The sequence below is a fragment of the Macrobrachium nipponense genome, chromosome 47 (genome assembly GCF_015104395.2).
Source record: "Macrobrachium nipponense isolate FS-2020 chromosome 47, ASM1510439v2, whole genome shotgun sequence".
In the NCBI taxonomy this organism is placed as follows: Eukaryota; Metazoa; Arthropoda; class Malacostraca; order Decapoda; family Palaemonidae; genus Macrobrachium; species Macrobrachium nipponense.
The window spans coordinates 34,329,224-34,346,335 of record NC_087222.1 but is presented as its reverse complement, the minus strand read 5'-3'; the positions used below and the strand labels follow the sequence as shown (position 1 = coordinate 34,346,335).

The following is a 17,112-nucleotide window of genomic DNA, read 5'->3' as shown; positions in this document are numbered from 1 at the left end:
GAAGTAACAGGTAGGAATGAACTTAGCTTAACATTATCGAACTCATGGAGCAGCAGTCAGGTTTTGGATGGACATCTTTTTACATTTCTGTAATTATGGTAATCATTGTTTTTTTATGCTGGTAACCTAACTAATATTTAAAATTTATCAAGAGCAGATATTTGTGTTGGTAGCAAGATTTATAAGTGAGACACATTGCAAAGGTGATATTCACCAACAGAATTTTTATACATTTGAAAAAGAGGAGAACCTACACTTCCCCATGGAAATCTGACAGATTGTGTTTGACAGCATCACAAAAGAAGCCTTGAATTTTGTAATTGCTCTTGTCCATTCTTTAGGACAATAGAACCTGCAAACTCCTTTATCAGTAGAAACCTTAGGAACATGCTCAATAACACTCCTATGGCAATGAGGTAGTTCTCTGCGTTGCATTCCTCCCATCCTTGAAGGAGACAGGACAGGTTCCCATCAGTAGCAGAAGGGCGAGATGGGAATAAAAATGGTATCCTATGTTGTGGTTACAATAACAAAATACACATTAAGAATCTACGTGAAGAGGTACTCCAAGCTAATGTCTTCTGCTCTGCAGTTTGCATTTAGCTGCGTCCATTCCCCATGATCTAATCATTGGCCACCTTACGGGCATTGCATAAAACAGCTTAGGAATGTTCTAACTTTGTTCGAAGTAACAGCTCATAAGAAAAATTATGATTTTTAATTTTAGTTTTGGATATTTTGATTAGAAATTTTATCGGTGTATTTTAGTGGACGTAGCCAGTAACATTAATTCTTCATTCCTTTTCATGAACCTGAATGGTGAAGTGAGTGGTCAGACCCATCGGGCATTGAGGGCCCCACCCTCCCACCAAGAGGGTCAAGACAAAATTGGGTAAGTCATGTTCTGGAGATACTGTGGGTAGTTGCATCTTCTTAAAAACCCTCACATCAGAGATAACCTCACTCAGTGCAAACTGTTTCCAATCACACCAGTTAGAGAGGTCCTGAAGAGAGAGTCTTGCCTCCAGACCAGCAAAGTATAAGCTGGGAATGCACGTTAGAATGTTTGTAATTCAAGGTCTATAAGGTTGTGTGACTGGGAACTAATTATGATAAATGAGTTGTGTAGAAACAGATTCGTCTTTTTCATACAGAAGCAGTGTATTTGCAGTACGTTTTTGTCATGATAAAAGTCGATATCTTTTAAAATATAGAAATTGTTGCATCATTCTAGCGCTGTCATTTTTTCTTTACATTTTTGTTATCCCTTTTCAAGATTAGAGAGTATGTACTTTATGAAGGATAGTAAAGGGGTTTGCACATTGTATTTGCACTTAAAAGTTTGTTTCAGAATAATCACATACTCTTCAGGCACTTTGTGAAGATGTGTTAAAAATTAGCAGCATAATAGTACTACTGCATACAGGCAGTCCCCGGGTTACGACGGGTTCGGCGTATGACGTTCCGAGGTTAAGGCACTTTTCAATTATATTCATCAGAAATTATTTCCAAGGTTATGACACCTACAAACGCTGATCTAGTAGAAGAAATATGACACCAAGAATGCAAAATAATCAATATTTGAAGGTTTTTTGATGAAAAATGCAATAACAATGCAGTTTACATAGTTTTTAATGTACCCAAAGCATTAAAAGTAAGGTTTTCTTAGGATTTTTTATGATGTTCCGGCTTATGACGATTTTTGGCTTACGATGCGTCTCAAGAACGGAACCCCCGTCATAACCTGGGGACTGCCTGTATATCTACTCAAAACTAGTGATATTAATTCCCAGATCTGAAGTGAGGAAAGAGGACACTTTGGACATCGTGAAAGGTGGACATTCCAGTTTTATAACTCCAAAAAGAAGCCAGAGCGATTTTAACCTTGGCAAGACAATAACTCAGATTGAGGATGTCAACATAGGGAAGGTAACTCATATTTGTTGTATGGAAATATGGAAATATTTGAATTTGTAATGAATCTACCTTCTTTTAAAGTTAAGACAAGATGTCAACATTAAGGAAGGTAACTCTTATTTGTTGTATGAAAATATGGACATATTTAAATTTGTAATGAATCTACCTTGTTTTAAAGTTGAGACAAGTCTAAGCTATCTGCGAAATTTTCTGATATTACAGGTGAAGTGGGACGTATACTTATATTACGCCTCTTCTGTGGGTCTAGTGCTGTCTTTGATTCCTCCGGTGGTCTTCTCAGTTGCACAGGTAAATAAATTTGCAAGAAAATGTTGAAATATAATATATTAAGTGTGTGGAGTTTATGAAAAGTGTTGTCAGACAGTGGAACGGTTCTGTATTTCCGAGCACAGATCTTTTGACTCTGTTTTCTGTGCTTCAGAAGATAAAACAATAAATCAGTTTGCCGTTAAGGGTCGGATTGCTAGTTAATGAGAGCTTTCATCTAAGATGTATAGTACTTGTGTTACACCGACAGCATGATTTTTTCTTTCCCCCAGGCCTTCCAGGTTGGTGGCAACATCTGGCTATCTAAGTGGTCTGATAACAATAGTATGAATGTTGGGACGAACAAGCTTGGATCCTCTCGTATGGGATTTCTGATAGGCTACAGTATGTTTGGTTTGGGACAAGGTAAGTTCATCGCGATGTCTATGGAGTTTGCTTGCCGTCTCATTAAGATTTGGACACATCATTATTGACAGAGTGAAATGGCCTGAACAGTCCAATGGCTGGAAAAGTAAACTGAGAATGAAAAAGAATTGGCAAGTACGTAATGGGAATGGCTGAAGAGCAGTACATAAAAAAAAAGCAGGTGATATTTAAGAAAGTAGCAGGTCAAAGGTCAGTAGGAATGGCCAGAAAATTGAGAAGAGGTATAGATAAAGACCAAAGACCAAGTGTGAATTGTAGAAACAGCACAAGACAAATGGCATTTGAGAGAACTTGTAAGTAAGCAAACTCTGTAAAGGAAATGCAGACATATAAAAATCAATAAAATGAAGACGAAGTGTCAGTTTGTCAGGTGATAAATATGATGTTTAATGTCTTTTTTATGCAAAATGTGAAATGATTATAAATTTTTTTATACAGTAATCTTGTGCGCTTGGTTCTAAAAGACTCTTCTGATTATTGGACATTGCAAAAGAGTAATACAATTGTAATCCCGTTATTTTCCAGCTGTGCTTTACTACATAGGATCCCTGTCAATATGGCTTGGATGTTTACGAGCAGGAATGCACCTACACCACAAACTCCTGACCAGTGTATTGCATCTGCCGATGCTCTTTTTCGACTCAAACCCTGTTGGTCGAATAATGAACAGGTTCAACGCTGACATAGGGGCTCTTGATACACAACTTCCAAGTACTATCAGCAGCAGCATTGCGTGTTTGACTCAGGTAATTGATAGTTTTGCTTCTGTTTTTGTAGTCCTTGTGCTTTGTGCAACATTATTTGATGGGTTGTAGACTATACATGGAAGTACTGTAATTGGGATGAGTCTCTCTCTCTCTCTCTCTCTCTCTCTCTCTCTCTCTCTCTCTCTCTCTCTCTCTCTCTCTCTCTCTCTCTCTCTCTCTCTCTCTGTAATTTATAAGTCAGTTTCATAAATTCTTAGTGTATAGTGCAGAGATGTGCATTTGTTTCTTTTTTGACAGTTGTCACTATGTATTATTTTTCCACAGGTGTTTGCAACATTACTGGTGATCATTGGCTCCAATCCAATAGTTGCTGCTGTAGTCATTCCTATCATGATGTTTTACTACAGCATTCACTCTGTTTACATTCCAACGTCAAGACAGTTGAGACGCCTCCAATCTGTGGCCAAGTCCCCAGTCTTTTCCCATGTCATTGAGAGCCTGCAAGGTGAGTATTGGGCTATTGTAGTCACATTTCTTAATTCTGTGTTACGGACCTAATGTTATATATACGCTGTTGTGTACTATACTGTATGCTAGGTGATGGAATTGGCCTAACTTGAAAGTTTATGTGGTCAGAACGTTAGACTTCAAGTTAAAACTCTTCCCTTCGAGGACCAGTGGAAGAATATGTGATGTTCTAGAAGTAATTTAGTCTGTTAGTAGTAGTTTGAATATTAGATTTCTTTCATTCAGATGTCAATATAACATCATTGTCAGAAAGAGACTGGTACATTCAGTGGCTGTACCCAGTGTTCATGGTTAGCTATTGTCTCACAATTCAACACTGGAAATTTGTTGAGGGTGATGGATTTTCTCTCATTGTTTGTAACCGATTCAAATTTCTTGTGTCGTAGGTGTTGTCACAATCAGAGCTTTTGGGAAAGTAAACGTCATGCAGGAGGAGCTACATAAAAAGCAGGACAATGCCAACAGAACCAGCTTGGCCAACGTAGCATGTGATCGGCAAGTACAGGAGAATTTTTCAGTGTTTGAAGTATGAATTTTGTAGAGCGTATTTTATTTTTGGGACCACCTTCAACAGTATAATGATCGTAAGAAACTTTTCTTTTTTTTACCCAACAGTTGGTTAGAATTCCGTCTTGAGTTCATCGGAAACATGATCACTTTCGCAGCAGCCCTCTTTTCTGTAGCTATGCGAGATTCCCTGAGTCCAGGAATTGTCGGTCTGTCTATCACCTACGCTCTAAATGCAAGTATCAAATGTGGAGTTATATCATCTGTCTCTTTAATGAAAGGTATGAATATTATTTGTCATTGGAGTAGGAGCAAAATGTTGACCATTGAAGTGTCTTCCTTACCCTGTTTTATTGGTTTGTATCACCCATAATGCATTGTTTATCATCCAGAACCAACCTCAAAGTTAGTGTGATCCACAGACCCGTCATTTGTTGCTCATTTTCAGCTCAGGAATTTTGAGAATCCCACAGTAAAGGGTAGATATCATTTTCCCAAGCTCTGGTTTTGGGATAGATGAGATTTTGCAAAGGCTTAGTAAATAAATGGGTTAATGCCATTGCAGTTTTTGCCCTGTATTTGCGGGGGATGGGTACCAGACCCCTGTGAAGAGTTGAAACCCCTATAAAAGTGCTTAAAACTGCCTATTTTGTTAGCCAAAACTCTACAAAGAAAACACTAAAAATGGTTATACCTGTTTTTTTTTAATAGTTTTATCACAAAACGTGCATTTTATGATGAAGTTCCTGAAAGAAAACCAAGAATTTATGGGTGTTTCTCATAGAAAAATACTGCGAATAGGCAAATTTTCCACGAATAATGGCGGTATACGTTCCAGAGAGATATACGCAAATATGTGAGTCCATGAATATGGGGATTCATTGTATACCCTTCATAAAAACATGTCTTTCATCTTAACAGGTAACTGTAACGCTGAACTGGCTTGTCCGAATGAGTTCAGCTGTGGCTGCAAATATTGTGTGCGTTGAGAGGATCAAGCAGTATGTGGATGTAAGTTTTGAGATTTGTCAGGTTTTGATGTTGATGAGGGTAAGTTTTATGGCAATCTTGTATCATGGTAACCATCTAAAGTGTGAATTATGGCCTTTTAAGGAAGTGATGGATCAGTTTCGTAAACTCAAGAAAAAACAATAATCAAGAATGTTCTGGAGCCCGGAGATGAGTGAATAGAATGAGTTGTGAAACTGAAATGGTAAATGCTAGCTTTGAGGCACTCTTTGTGTGGAAATGGTACCTGTATTGGCTGCCTAAGTGATGAAGAGGTGCAAAACATTAGACTGTTGACCATTAGTAGAATTATGAATATGGTAGTAGTACTAGTATCTTGAGTGGAATTATAAAGAAAAAAAAAAGTGTGAAAAAAAAAAGTGTGTGACCTGTTTCACTTGTGAGGTGAGGTTTGTTCATGATATCAGAGATACTTTAAAGGGCTGTGTTGGACCATACAAGATTTATTCTAAAGGCTGTTACAGTTACCAAATTTAACAGTTGACTTTGTCCTAGAGTACCTTAACATTCCTTACTGTTTCTTTAGAATTTTCTTGTTGAAATCTGTTAGTAAAAAAATTATTGATATCTTTTTGTTAATTAGAATTTCTTGAATCTTATGATCAATTTGACTTTTTACATTATCCTTCCTTGCAACCAATTGTTTTATCTCAGGAGCCAACAGAGTCAACCTTCCAGAGTGTAGAACACCATTCAGCTTCTCCTTGGTGGCCTCAGTGTGGTTTTGTGGCATTCAAGGGATATTCCACTTGCTATCGACCTGGCCTGAGCGATGTTCTTCATGACATTAGTTTTTCTGTTTCACCAGGAGAGAAGGTGAGATGGCTGATCACTTGTTGGTGAATACTACTGAGGCAATAGCTTTCACATCTCTTAAACTGAACAGGCCTCTTGACTTCTGAATTGACAATTAGAGTTGTTCTTACTCTGTTTCAATCAGTAAACTTGTTTAAACCCTTTCCATATTGTCAGACGTATTATTTGAGGAAAACAATGTAAAAAGAAATCCAGCTTTATAACTGAAATTTATAAAGTGATGAATAAACTGGACTAATATGTAATCATTTGTTTTGGTTCACAGTTTATTGATGAGTAATTGCACTACGTAGTCTTAAGTAGGTGACTGTTTACTCAATTTTAGAGGAATATTTAACATATTATTTGGAATTAGTACTTGGTACTAACATTGACCAAGCTTATTCTCTTTCAGGTTGGCATCGTAGGGCGTACAGGCGCTGGGAAATCATCCCTAACCATGGCCCTCTTTCGTATCTTGGAAGGAAATGAAGGTTCCATTGAGATAGATGGAGTAAACATTGCTACAATGAGTCTGCATGATCTTCGTAGTCGCTTAACTGTTATACCCCAGGTGAGAATGTTGCAGAACAAGCGACTAAGAACGGTAATGGTACTGGTTTTAAACTTCAGGAAGCGTCATTATGAGATATGATTGAAAGAGGACGATAACTCGACTGTCCTCGGAAGAATCGGCAGCCCTTTCTAGCATTGTTGTGGGCTCTTTTTGCTAATGATCATCATGTAACTATATAGAAGTTTTATATGTACCATTGACATCTAAATAAGCACACATATTTTGTATTTTCATATAATTGTATAATGATGCCACATATTGGCATACAGCTTCATAACCATACTATAGATGGCTATGTAGCCAGGCGCTTGACTGCTATTCATTTGAAGGTCTGTATAGAATAGATGTACAACTTAGTAATTTCCATCCTAGGAACCTGTGCTATTTGGTGGAAATCTGAGGGTCAACCTTGACCCTTCCAACATATATAGAGAAGAGGAGTTGTGGAGAGCGCTTGACCTCTCTCACTTGGGATCATTTGTGAGGACGATGCCAAATAGGCTCGACACAGTTGTTGATGAAAATGGATCAAATTTGAGGCGAGTTGTCCGACTATTTCAATACAGATTTTCTTATGGGCAATCGAATTAATCAAGGACCTGTTGATTAAAGTTATAATTATTTTGATCCAGTTCTATGAACTGAGGAGATATCTTAAAGTTTTGCTTGCAGTAGTTGGTGGTGGTTGTTGATATTCGACATAGATTCAGAGGAATGATTAGTAACCGAGTCTGTAGTATTTATGTCCAATGACAAATGGCTTTAAAGTGAGATTGTATATAATGAAATATAAAATGGGGCTGCGTTCAATTAAAGCACACTTATACTGTGTTTGTTAATGCTGTATATAAAATGGAACACTTTTGCCATTTCATTACAGGATACCGTACCGTTCATTTTTCTTTAATTTTAGAAATATTTTTCAGTGGAATGAAAATGAAATCATCTTGTAAATTATGAAGTACTGACTGTAGACTAATTAGGATTATCATGTATTTTAATGTTGCAGTTTAGATGTTATTTAGTTTTAGATGAATCATGGTGATATAGCTCCTAATTTTTACCCTTCTTGAATTCCTACAGCATAGGTCAGAAGCAGCTGGTCTGCCTAGCGAGGGCCCTTTTACGCAAGTCCAAGATCCTGGTGTTAGATGAAGCAACAGCAGCCGTTGACTTAGAAACTGACAACCTGATCCAGGCAACCATACGTTCCCAGTTCAAAGACTGCACCGTTCTGACTGTAGCTCATCGCCTCAATACGATTATGGACTGTGACAGGTAATGCTCTATCTCCTTCTTTCTTTCCTGTTAGATATATTAGTTCTCAACCTAAGTTAACTTCTTTACACTTAAAATTCAATTTTTAGAGATTTATCTAAACATTTATCACATCTAAAATGTTACCATTAAAAAAATAATCAAAATAATATATATAGTACTAGATGATAAGTACAGAAGTCCAGTATGGATTAAGTTGAGTTGTTTCTTAATAAAGTTTCTAATAGCTAAGTAAGCAGTCCCCAGTTTGTGGCAGGGGGTGGGTCCAGGGTGGGTCCATCCCCAGCAACATGCTTTAAGCTGAAAATCGCTGTAATCCAAAGCATCATAATTATACTAATGGGAATAAATAACACTTACAGCCCTGTAAGTCCAGGTAATCGCACCGTAAATCCACTTACAGTGCCGACAAATTTGAGTTAACATCGCTGTGAGGCAATTGCCTTAAGTCTGGAATGACTTAACCTGAACCTGACATAACCTAGGGACTGCCTGTAACCAACACTGTGCAGTGCAGAGGGAGATGAGATGTCTCCAGCCATTCCCTCAGTGCCAACTTTTTCTTTACAGCTCTTATCCAGTAAGTTTAGGTCTTCTCACACATTTAGAACCTCGGGCAATCAGAAATGTTGAATTTTGTTTTACGTACTGATAGTTGCTTATGATTTTTTTTTTACTAAACCTAATGCATAGTAAGATAGAAAACTAGTACAAGTATTGCAATGTACAGTGGTACCTCATTTGTCGAACGTTTCAAATGTTTAACTTTCCGTTTTTCGAACAATTTTTGAGAAAATTTTGTATCGTTTATCGAACAAATGCTCGTAAGTACTTCGAACTGACTAATTATCTAGTTTATAGTACTTGTATTCGACGGCCTACTGGGTCTTACAAGTTAAACTGTATTAATTTATTTTTTCATTAACAATATATAGTTTATTGATGATAATATTCAACAAAATACATTAAAGTATAAAGCATTTAATATAAAATTTAGCTTTCAATCTAACATTTAGCATAAAAGATATATAAAATCATACGTAACCATGGTGACGTCACGCCCAGCTGACTTGAGACTAAATGAGGGAGTGTTGATATGTTGAGGAGAGGAGGAGAAGAGAGAGTTAAAATATTACTGTATGTATGTAAAAGCAATAACAATTCACATAAAAAGGGAATTTGTTCCGATACGTAATACAAACCCGCGGTCCTTTAACATAGGAAGGTAACTAGCGGCAGCTGGGACGGTCGTAAGCTTCGAACAAGGGGAGAACGGTAGTTAACTGCTTGTCCGATCGTGCGCGCGCCCGCGCGCCCGAGAGGTGAAGAATCACTTTTGCTTTCGGCCGCAGGTGTGAAGGACGTGTTCGTCATCGCTCTCTGCCCGCTTCATCGTCGTATGCTTTGTTTATTTTATATTTGTTGTTTTCTACTAATGTTTGGTTTGACTTGAAAATGAAACTGTAAGTACACTGTTTTCATTTTCATTACTTAAGTTATGAATCAACATGGAGCTATCGCCGTAGAGACAGCGATTTCCGCTCTTTTCATGAATTGAACCCTTGAATTATGTCTCGGTGCCGAGGGCGGGCGGGCGCACTCGCGCCGAGTCATGTATTTTGGGCGAAAGTGTGTAATTGAAAGATGTAAGTACTCTTTTTCATTATATTTTTGCCCTGTGCGTTCGTTGCCGAGAGCTTGATTGCGCTCGGCAAGAGCCTCTTATTTTGTATGAATAGAATGCAATGAAAGTGGATTCGCAATGCAGTTTTTCTTTTCATTTTCATTTATTAATTGCATCAAATTTAATTTTGGATCAATTTCCGCTCTTACCCGGGAATTAATCCTTACGATTTTATTGCTGTGAAAGTGAAAATAGCAAGTGCAGTATTGTTCATTTTCATATATATTTATGATAGCATCATATTATTATGGATCAAGTTTCCGCTCTTACCGGGAATTGATTTTTCCCTCTTTAAGTTCTATGAAGTGAATCGCAAGTGCAGTATTCTGTTTCATTTTCATATTACTTTTCACTGCTGTGCGGGGTAGGGGAAGCGAAGGTCTGCCAGGAAGTCGTCGGAAAGCTCTCCCGCGACTCCCTTGGTATCCGATTCTTCGTCTTCTTTCCTGCCCCCCCGCTCAGCTTCCTCGTATTTTGTTTTTGGGGTTCTCCTTCCGTTCGGGTGGGGGCATGTCTCCCCCCCCGTGCGTGAGGGAACCCCCTCTTACTAATCTGTCTGTGCTACCCCGCAGGTGCTACAGCCGTGGGAGACGACCTTGGAGCAGGTATGGACCACTGCGGCTGCAGGGCGTGCCTAGCATCCACGATCTGCTGCAGAGTCTAGCGAGGTCTGGGGCGGTGACCTTGGAGTGGTCTCCACTACAACCTTCACGGCCGCTTATGCTGCTTCCCCCCGCTGGTACTACACTCCCCATGCTGTGTCGTGACGCCGTCTGCCGCTTCTAGGGCCGGTCGCCGCCGTACCGAGGAGGGTATGCCGCCACGCCGTGTGTTTCTTCGTGTTGCCTGCCCCAGACTTCCGCTGTTCCAGCAGCTCGCCCCTGGACCGGAGCCGCCAGTACCACGCTGGCTGCGATGATTCTACGAGGCGATGGCTGGGCCTGCCGTACCTGTCGCTGATGTGGTTCCCGCTACTGGCTTGGCTGTCCCTTCTGTGTTTACCGCTGCCGCTGTTGTTCCGGGCTGCGCTCCTGAGCTGGTTGCTGTTCCTGTCGCTCCTGGTTCCTGCGCCTGTCCATGCTGGTCCTTGTCCCGCCCATGGTGTGTCTTCCCCAGTCCCAGGTCCTTCCGGACAGGTGCAGTCGGGCCGTGTTGCATTCGGCAATAGGCCCCGACTCCGGCCTGGTATAGAGGACCTGACGACTGTCCTGCGTGAGCTGACGAAGAAGAGGAAGGTGTCATCTTCGTCTGTTGCTGCCTCTTCCCCTTCGACTTCTAAGGCCCATAAGCCGAAGAAGAAGAAGGCTGCCTCCCCCCCTAAGAAGTCTCCTTCGGGAACTTCTAAGGGCCCGTCCCACCTCGGTGGGACGGGGGGTCCTTCTGCTGGTCCTCCTGCTCCTTCGGGAGCGGGGCCCGTCTCCCCTTCCGTAAGGAAGAGATAGACGGGGACCAGAGGAGTATCGGTTAGCTCTGGTACTTCCTCGCCTGGTGCTAGCGGCGATGCCGCTACGCCAGGTTCCGGCTCGGTCTCTCGTTCGCGGGAGATCCCGAGTGTACGAGTGTACGCTCTCCTCGGGAGACCGTGCAGCCAAAAAAGTTTCGGCGCCGAGTTCGCTCGGCGCCAAGACCACGGCACGGAGGCAGAAGGCTGGCGAAAAGAACCGCTCAGGTGACTCTCTCCCAGGCCAGCGGCCGCTCTCAGCACGACCACTGTAACCGGGTTTTGTTATTCCCCCTAAGAAGACTCCTTCGGGAACTTCGAAGGGCTCGTCACATTCCGGTGTGACGGGGGGGTGGGGGGGTTTCTTCTGCTGGTCCTCCTGTTCCTTCGGGAACGGGGCCCGTCCTCCCCTTACTGGAGAAGAAGAAGAAGACGGGGACCAAGGGTGTGCTGGCTACCGCTGGTACAACCCTCGCCTGGTCTTGGCAGCTCTGCTGCTAAGCCAGGTACCGGCTCGGTTTCTCGTCCGCGAGAAGTTCCGAGTGTACGATCTCCTTCGGGTGACCGTGCAGCCAAAGTTTAAGACGCCTGAGTTCGCTCAGCGTCATGACCGAGGCACGGAGCAGAAGACTGTCGAGAGCCGCTCAGGTGACTCTCGCCAGGCCAGCGGCCGCTCTCGCAGCGACCAGCCGGTACCTCGGGTGGACGTGACGGTCTCTGACCGGCCACGGGTTGAGGCTGGGAAGAGGTCCCCCATGGTCCCCTCGACCGACGGTACCAGCCTCGGCTGGTACCAGCGGTTTTGACGTGCCGCGAGGACGCTCACCGGTCTCACGGCGAAAGCGAGCTCTGCAGGTCACCTGACCGCCGCTCCCACAGGGACCGGGCGGATACGGTGACCAGCAGCAGCTCGTCTGACGCACGGGACCGGGGTCGACGTGCTCAGTCGAGCCGCTCGCCACAGGTGAGCGGCACGGCCAGGCCTGCAGATCGATCCCCACCGCGGGTTGGTGATCGGCTGCAGCCCCCCACGTACGCTGGTCCTGCCAGCGAGCGGGGGGAGCGTCAGGTCTGTCTCTCCACTACCTTCAACTTCCTCGGCTACACCGGGAAGAGCGAGGTAGCTAGGAGTGATCGTGAGAGGTGCGCCGCTCACGATCCCGTCACGACGCCGCACGTGCCACGTATGGTCTTAGGACCAACCAGGACGTACGCGCAAGTGATTGAGGCGACCGTCAGGGGGAGAGGGGGTAGCGTCAGTTCTGTCTCTCCGATACCTTCAACTTCCTCGGCATACGCCTACGGAAGAGCTAGGTATATAGGAGTGATCGTGAGAGTTTGCGCCGCTCACGATCCCGTCACGACGCCGCACGTGCCAGGTTGGTCTTAGGACCAACCAGGACGTACGCGCAAGTGATTGGAGGCAACCGTCAGGGATCTGTTGCTGGTCCTTCTTCTGAAGGAGGAGGGTCCTGGGAGCTGCTCTTGTTGGAGGGACTGGACGGTCCTACTCCTCAAGACGCTGTAACTTCCGAGATTCAGAGTAACTTTACCCAGGTTATTGCACTGATTCGTCAGCACAACGACCGGGGGGAAGGATCGCCGCTCTCCCACCAGCAGAGCCCATGTCTCTGCTCGAGTCGTTTTGGGCCCGAGAGGAACCCAACCGACGGTGGGTATGCCGCGATCGAGCTTACCGATTCTGTCTTGAACCAGAGTCTCTCGTCTCCGGACAAGAAGGCTCTCTCAGTTCTGGCCGGTCGATCAAGCTACTTCCACCTCCTCTACTGCGACAGCGGCGTTTCTACGTGTCTTCGGACACCGTATTTAAATACCTTCCTTCGGTCCTCCTGAGAGGTTTCGACCTCGACGAGGACTGGAATGAGTCGGAGGACAGTATCGGCTCTCTCCTGTCAGGTGTCGATCAGCCCCACCCAGACGACGTTCACAGTGGCGGCAGACCCTTACCTACAGTGAGAGTTCGTAACCCTCCTCGGGAAAAACGTTTTCTCCTGCGAGTACGTTTTCCCAGACTCTGAGAGGCCATCGCCGCAAGGCGATGGCTGCTCCTACTCTTCTCCAACTGCTAGTTCCACTGGAGGCGAGCGAGTATCCAATTCCTCCCCCATTCCCTCTCTCCTTACGGCTACGAGGGAAAGGGAAGGATCCTACAGAGATTTCTCTGTAGGATCCCACGTTGGGGACTGCGCTACCAGGGGGATCCTTCGGGTCCTACCTGACGTAAGCCCCGGTCGTTGAGGAGGGATCCTGCCCCATTCTCGATTTCGATTTTCTACGGGAAATCGAGAGGACACCAGCCGATATCGTTTGACGAATTCGGTGGGGGTTTCGCAGACTGCTTAGAATTCTAACGGAATTTCTAGCGCATTCAGAGTGTTTAGAGTTTTCTTACGATCTCCAAACACTTAGGCGAGACCACGGTCCAAAGTTGAGCGAGACGAGAATCCCTCCCCGATATGTTTACACGATAATCGGGAACCTCGCCTATGCTCGAATTCCTGGAATTTCTAGCATTAGGAAGAAGACTGCTGCTGAAAGAAGACTATCTCACAGTAGGCGACCAACTGGAATAGAGAAGAACGGACGGGAATATCCAGTTTTGGCTGGAACTATCGTCTTAGTATTCTGTTCACCATTGAAGCTTTCCTTCGAGGAAGACTTCTCCTTCACTCTCTTAATAGAGAACGAAGGTGGTCGATCTCCAATCCTTATTTTGTTTTTCTTGAGGAAAGAATTTAGGATGGAGATCGTTGTTCAGAATCCTACAAATATACTACGTATATTAACCTCGCGACATGATTCTGCTAAGCAGTTGAATGGTCCGAGGGGTAGGCGCATATCCTGGTTATTCTACGGATTGCGACTTAGACGAAAAGTATTCTAATTGAACTGCAAACCCGGGTTGCCTGCAACCTCCCACCCAGTTTCCAGTTTCAATTTTATATACTTATGGTGTTGTCACAACAACACCCATTTTAGCTTTTATATTTACCGAAATTCGTTTTCGCTTAAATATAATTGCTCGAGCATATCTTTTATGCTCGGTGGTTCTAGCCGAACGCATTCCTTCGTGGAAAATAAAGGATTACTTGGCAACTCAGGATGACGAGTCAGCGACAGCTACTGCGTATTGAAATTGCCCGAGGCATTTCAGTATCAGCTGCCGCTTTGAGATAGACGGTTGTTTATGTTTCTTTCTCACCCTGCTTTGATTGAATAACAACCGTATCTCTGCCCAACAATCACGGACTTAAGTCTCTGATTAACGGGGATTCTCGCATACATGAATGACCATCTACTGCTGAGAAACGCTAGTATTCATCGTCTTCGTATTGCGAGAATTTTTAAACAGAGATATCTATTCGACTCTCATCTTTCTGTTTACCGCACGGTAACAGAATTCTGTAATAGTCTCTTGCTGCATCGTATCCCGATAATGCGAATGATTTTTGCGGAATCTGAGTTTGTCCTCAAAATATCTTGTATTCGGAGGTGTACAATTGTTCATTGTTCACTTCCGGATTAGCAGATGTTATTGAAAGACATCGCCTACTCCCACACCTGCCAGCTCTACTTCCAAACGTTCAGCCCATGAGAAGCAGTTCTTCAAGCGGCTCTCCCCTGTGTTTCATTACTGAAGAACGCCCCGCTTTCATTGCACAACGGACAGCAAATGAAATGGCGTTGAGCGTTTTCAGTCATTTGTAAGCACAGGTTTAGAATCTTGAGATTCCTTCTCTCGATTCAGCTGGAAGACGTAGGTTGCATTCATTGCCTACCTTCGTCTTCAACGTCACATAGTGTTGTTTCTCCTTAAGCTGAGATTCAACGTCTATGAGATTTTCTTGCCATCAGGGACCTCGGTCTTTTGAAGGCAATTGACTTTCGCCTTTTGAGCTTATGCATTAAGAGGAATCATCGCCGCGCCGTCCGGCATCGGTGACTAACAAATATTTTATTTGTTTTGGTCTCTCAGCATAACTCTTTAAAGGGCGAAGGTCACGTGACTTACCCGGATGCTTTGGACAACTTGCCTCTACTGATTCCGAACCTAGTCAGTCGGCAGCTGTCAGAGCGTCCGAGTCAGTTACGAACTATGCTGTGGACTTAGTTCGGTTGTTCCAGAGCAATCATTACTTCGTCTTAATAGCTTGTCAGTATGAGTACTGTACATAACAAAGTCGAGAAGAGGGATAGGTCATACGACTATTCCCTTCTTTTCGTCTTAGGTAACTGCATGACTTCTCTTGAGAAGTCAAGCACAAAGGGATGGGGATTTGTGACGCTCGATTTCGTACCGATCTTCGTAGCGAAGACTCAGAACCCTTCGGTAACTGACGATTGGTTCGAGTCCTTCACAATACCCTCCCTAATGGACGTCACCGCCTCCGATACGAAGGCTATGCTGCTTTGTCCTGTGAAGGTGCGACGGAGCTGTCTGAAGAAACTCGACACCCAGGATGAGTGTGGGACGCCTCTTCATCATTCTCTCGCGTTCCGCAAGAACTTCTCCGTGGCGCAGGTAATGAAGGCAGGCGCCTGGTCCAACCGGACCGCATGCACCTCCTTCTACCTTCAGGATATTGCCCACAGTTCCTTGGATCTTTTTCCTTGGGAACCGTGGTGGTTTGCTCAACACGTTGTGTAGTTAACCCAGACCCTCGCAGGCTGAACAGCATCGAGTCCTGGTGTGACCGTAAGAATGGATGAGGAATGAGAGTGTGACTGGCTCCTCTTCCCATCTTTTTCTTCCCTCTACCTTTGGGTAGAGGGACACGGTCGTCACCCTGCTGGGTAAGGACGATGATCAGGTGAGCTACTCAATAGAGCACCATCCTATCCCTTTCAGTAGGGATAGGAGTAAATATCCACCACTTCCTCCAACAAGGGGGAGGAAGTGGATGCCAATTGAGACAAACTCATCATTTTATGATTGTCTCTTGCAAACAGGAACAAGTTCTTGCTTGCTGGTACGAAGAGATACGCTGCCTCTCTCTTAGTACTTGGCCCAGAGGTCTGACCATTGATCCTGCGGTGCACACCCCGATCAATCGGACAGAGGTTTGGATCCCTCCCTTGCTCTTACGACCAGGGAGGCACTCCAGGGTTGGACGAACACCAGTCTGTTCACCAAAAAAGACTCAGATTCCTCCCACCAAGAAGTGAGTCTTCCTATTGTTAAAGGACCGAGGGTTTGTATTACGTATCGGAACAAATGACAATTTGTCGAAAATTGCATTTTTCCTAACTATACAAACCTGAGGTCCTTTTACATATAGTCCCACCTCATGCCACCCCCTCACTCTGCAACTTTTTGCATGGCCTAAAGCAAAAGTGATTCTTCACCTCTCGTGCGCGGGCGCGCGCACGATCGGACAAGCAGTTAACTACCGTTCTCCCCTTGTTCGCGAAGCTTACGACCGTCCCAGCTGCCGCTAGTTACCTTCCTATTGTTAAAGGACCTCAGGTTTGTATATTTAGGAAAAATGCATTTTCGACAAATTGTCATTTTCTCATAAATTTAATGTAATTATATAGTATGAAAACAGTCAAAGGCAATACAAAAAAAAAATAGTCTTATTGAGCCAGTGTTCAGTGTGCCGAGTGAGACGGTCTAGTTCACCCAAGGTCTAGAGAATATAAGGTCTTGTCATGCGCAGCTTAAACTGGTGTACAGGATTAAACGTCTAGGTGCGTGACGTCACAATAACCACAGTCGGGCCCCCTTAACCTATAGCAATCCTGCCTTTACTTTCTCTTTTTTTATTTTTCTAAATACTCTAAGCTATTTGATAATTAAATTAATAGTCAGATGAAGGTTCTTCATTCTACTATGTTAAGAAGAATAATCATAAGAGAGATCATTAGAACATTAAAATTATAGAAAACCTACCTTTGCTTTCTTCTTTTTACC

General features: G+C 43.7%; 1 protein-coding gene across 1 annotated transcript in view; it reads left to right on the top strand.

Moving 5' to 3' along the window:
• The window catches only part of LOC135204872 (multidrug resistance-associated protein 1-like), a 62,899-nt gene that overhangs the window by 33,972 nt on the left and 11,815 nt on the right, over positions 1-17,112 (top strand). The window contains 13 exon segments of the mRNA XM_064235094.1: positions 826-892; positions 1,794-1,929; positions 2,140-2,226; positions 2,478-2,610; positions 3,157-3,377; positions 3,663-3,843; positions 4,253-4,361; positions 4,482-4,608; positions 5,295-5,384; positions 6,057-6,218; positions 6,613-6,771; positions 7,147-7,313; positions 7,858-8,052. Of these exon segments, the coding sequence (XP_064091164.1) occupies positions 826-892; positions 1,794-1,929; positions 2,140-2,226; positions 2,478-2,610; positions 3,157-3,377; positions 3,663-3,843; positions 4,253-4,361; positions 4,482-4,608; positions 5,295-5,384; positions 6,057-6,218; positions 6,613-6,771; positions 7,147-7,313; positions 7,858-8,052 (1,834 nt within the window).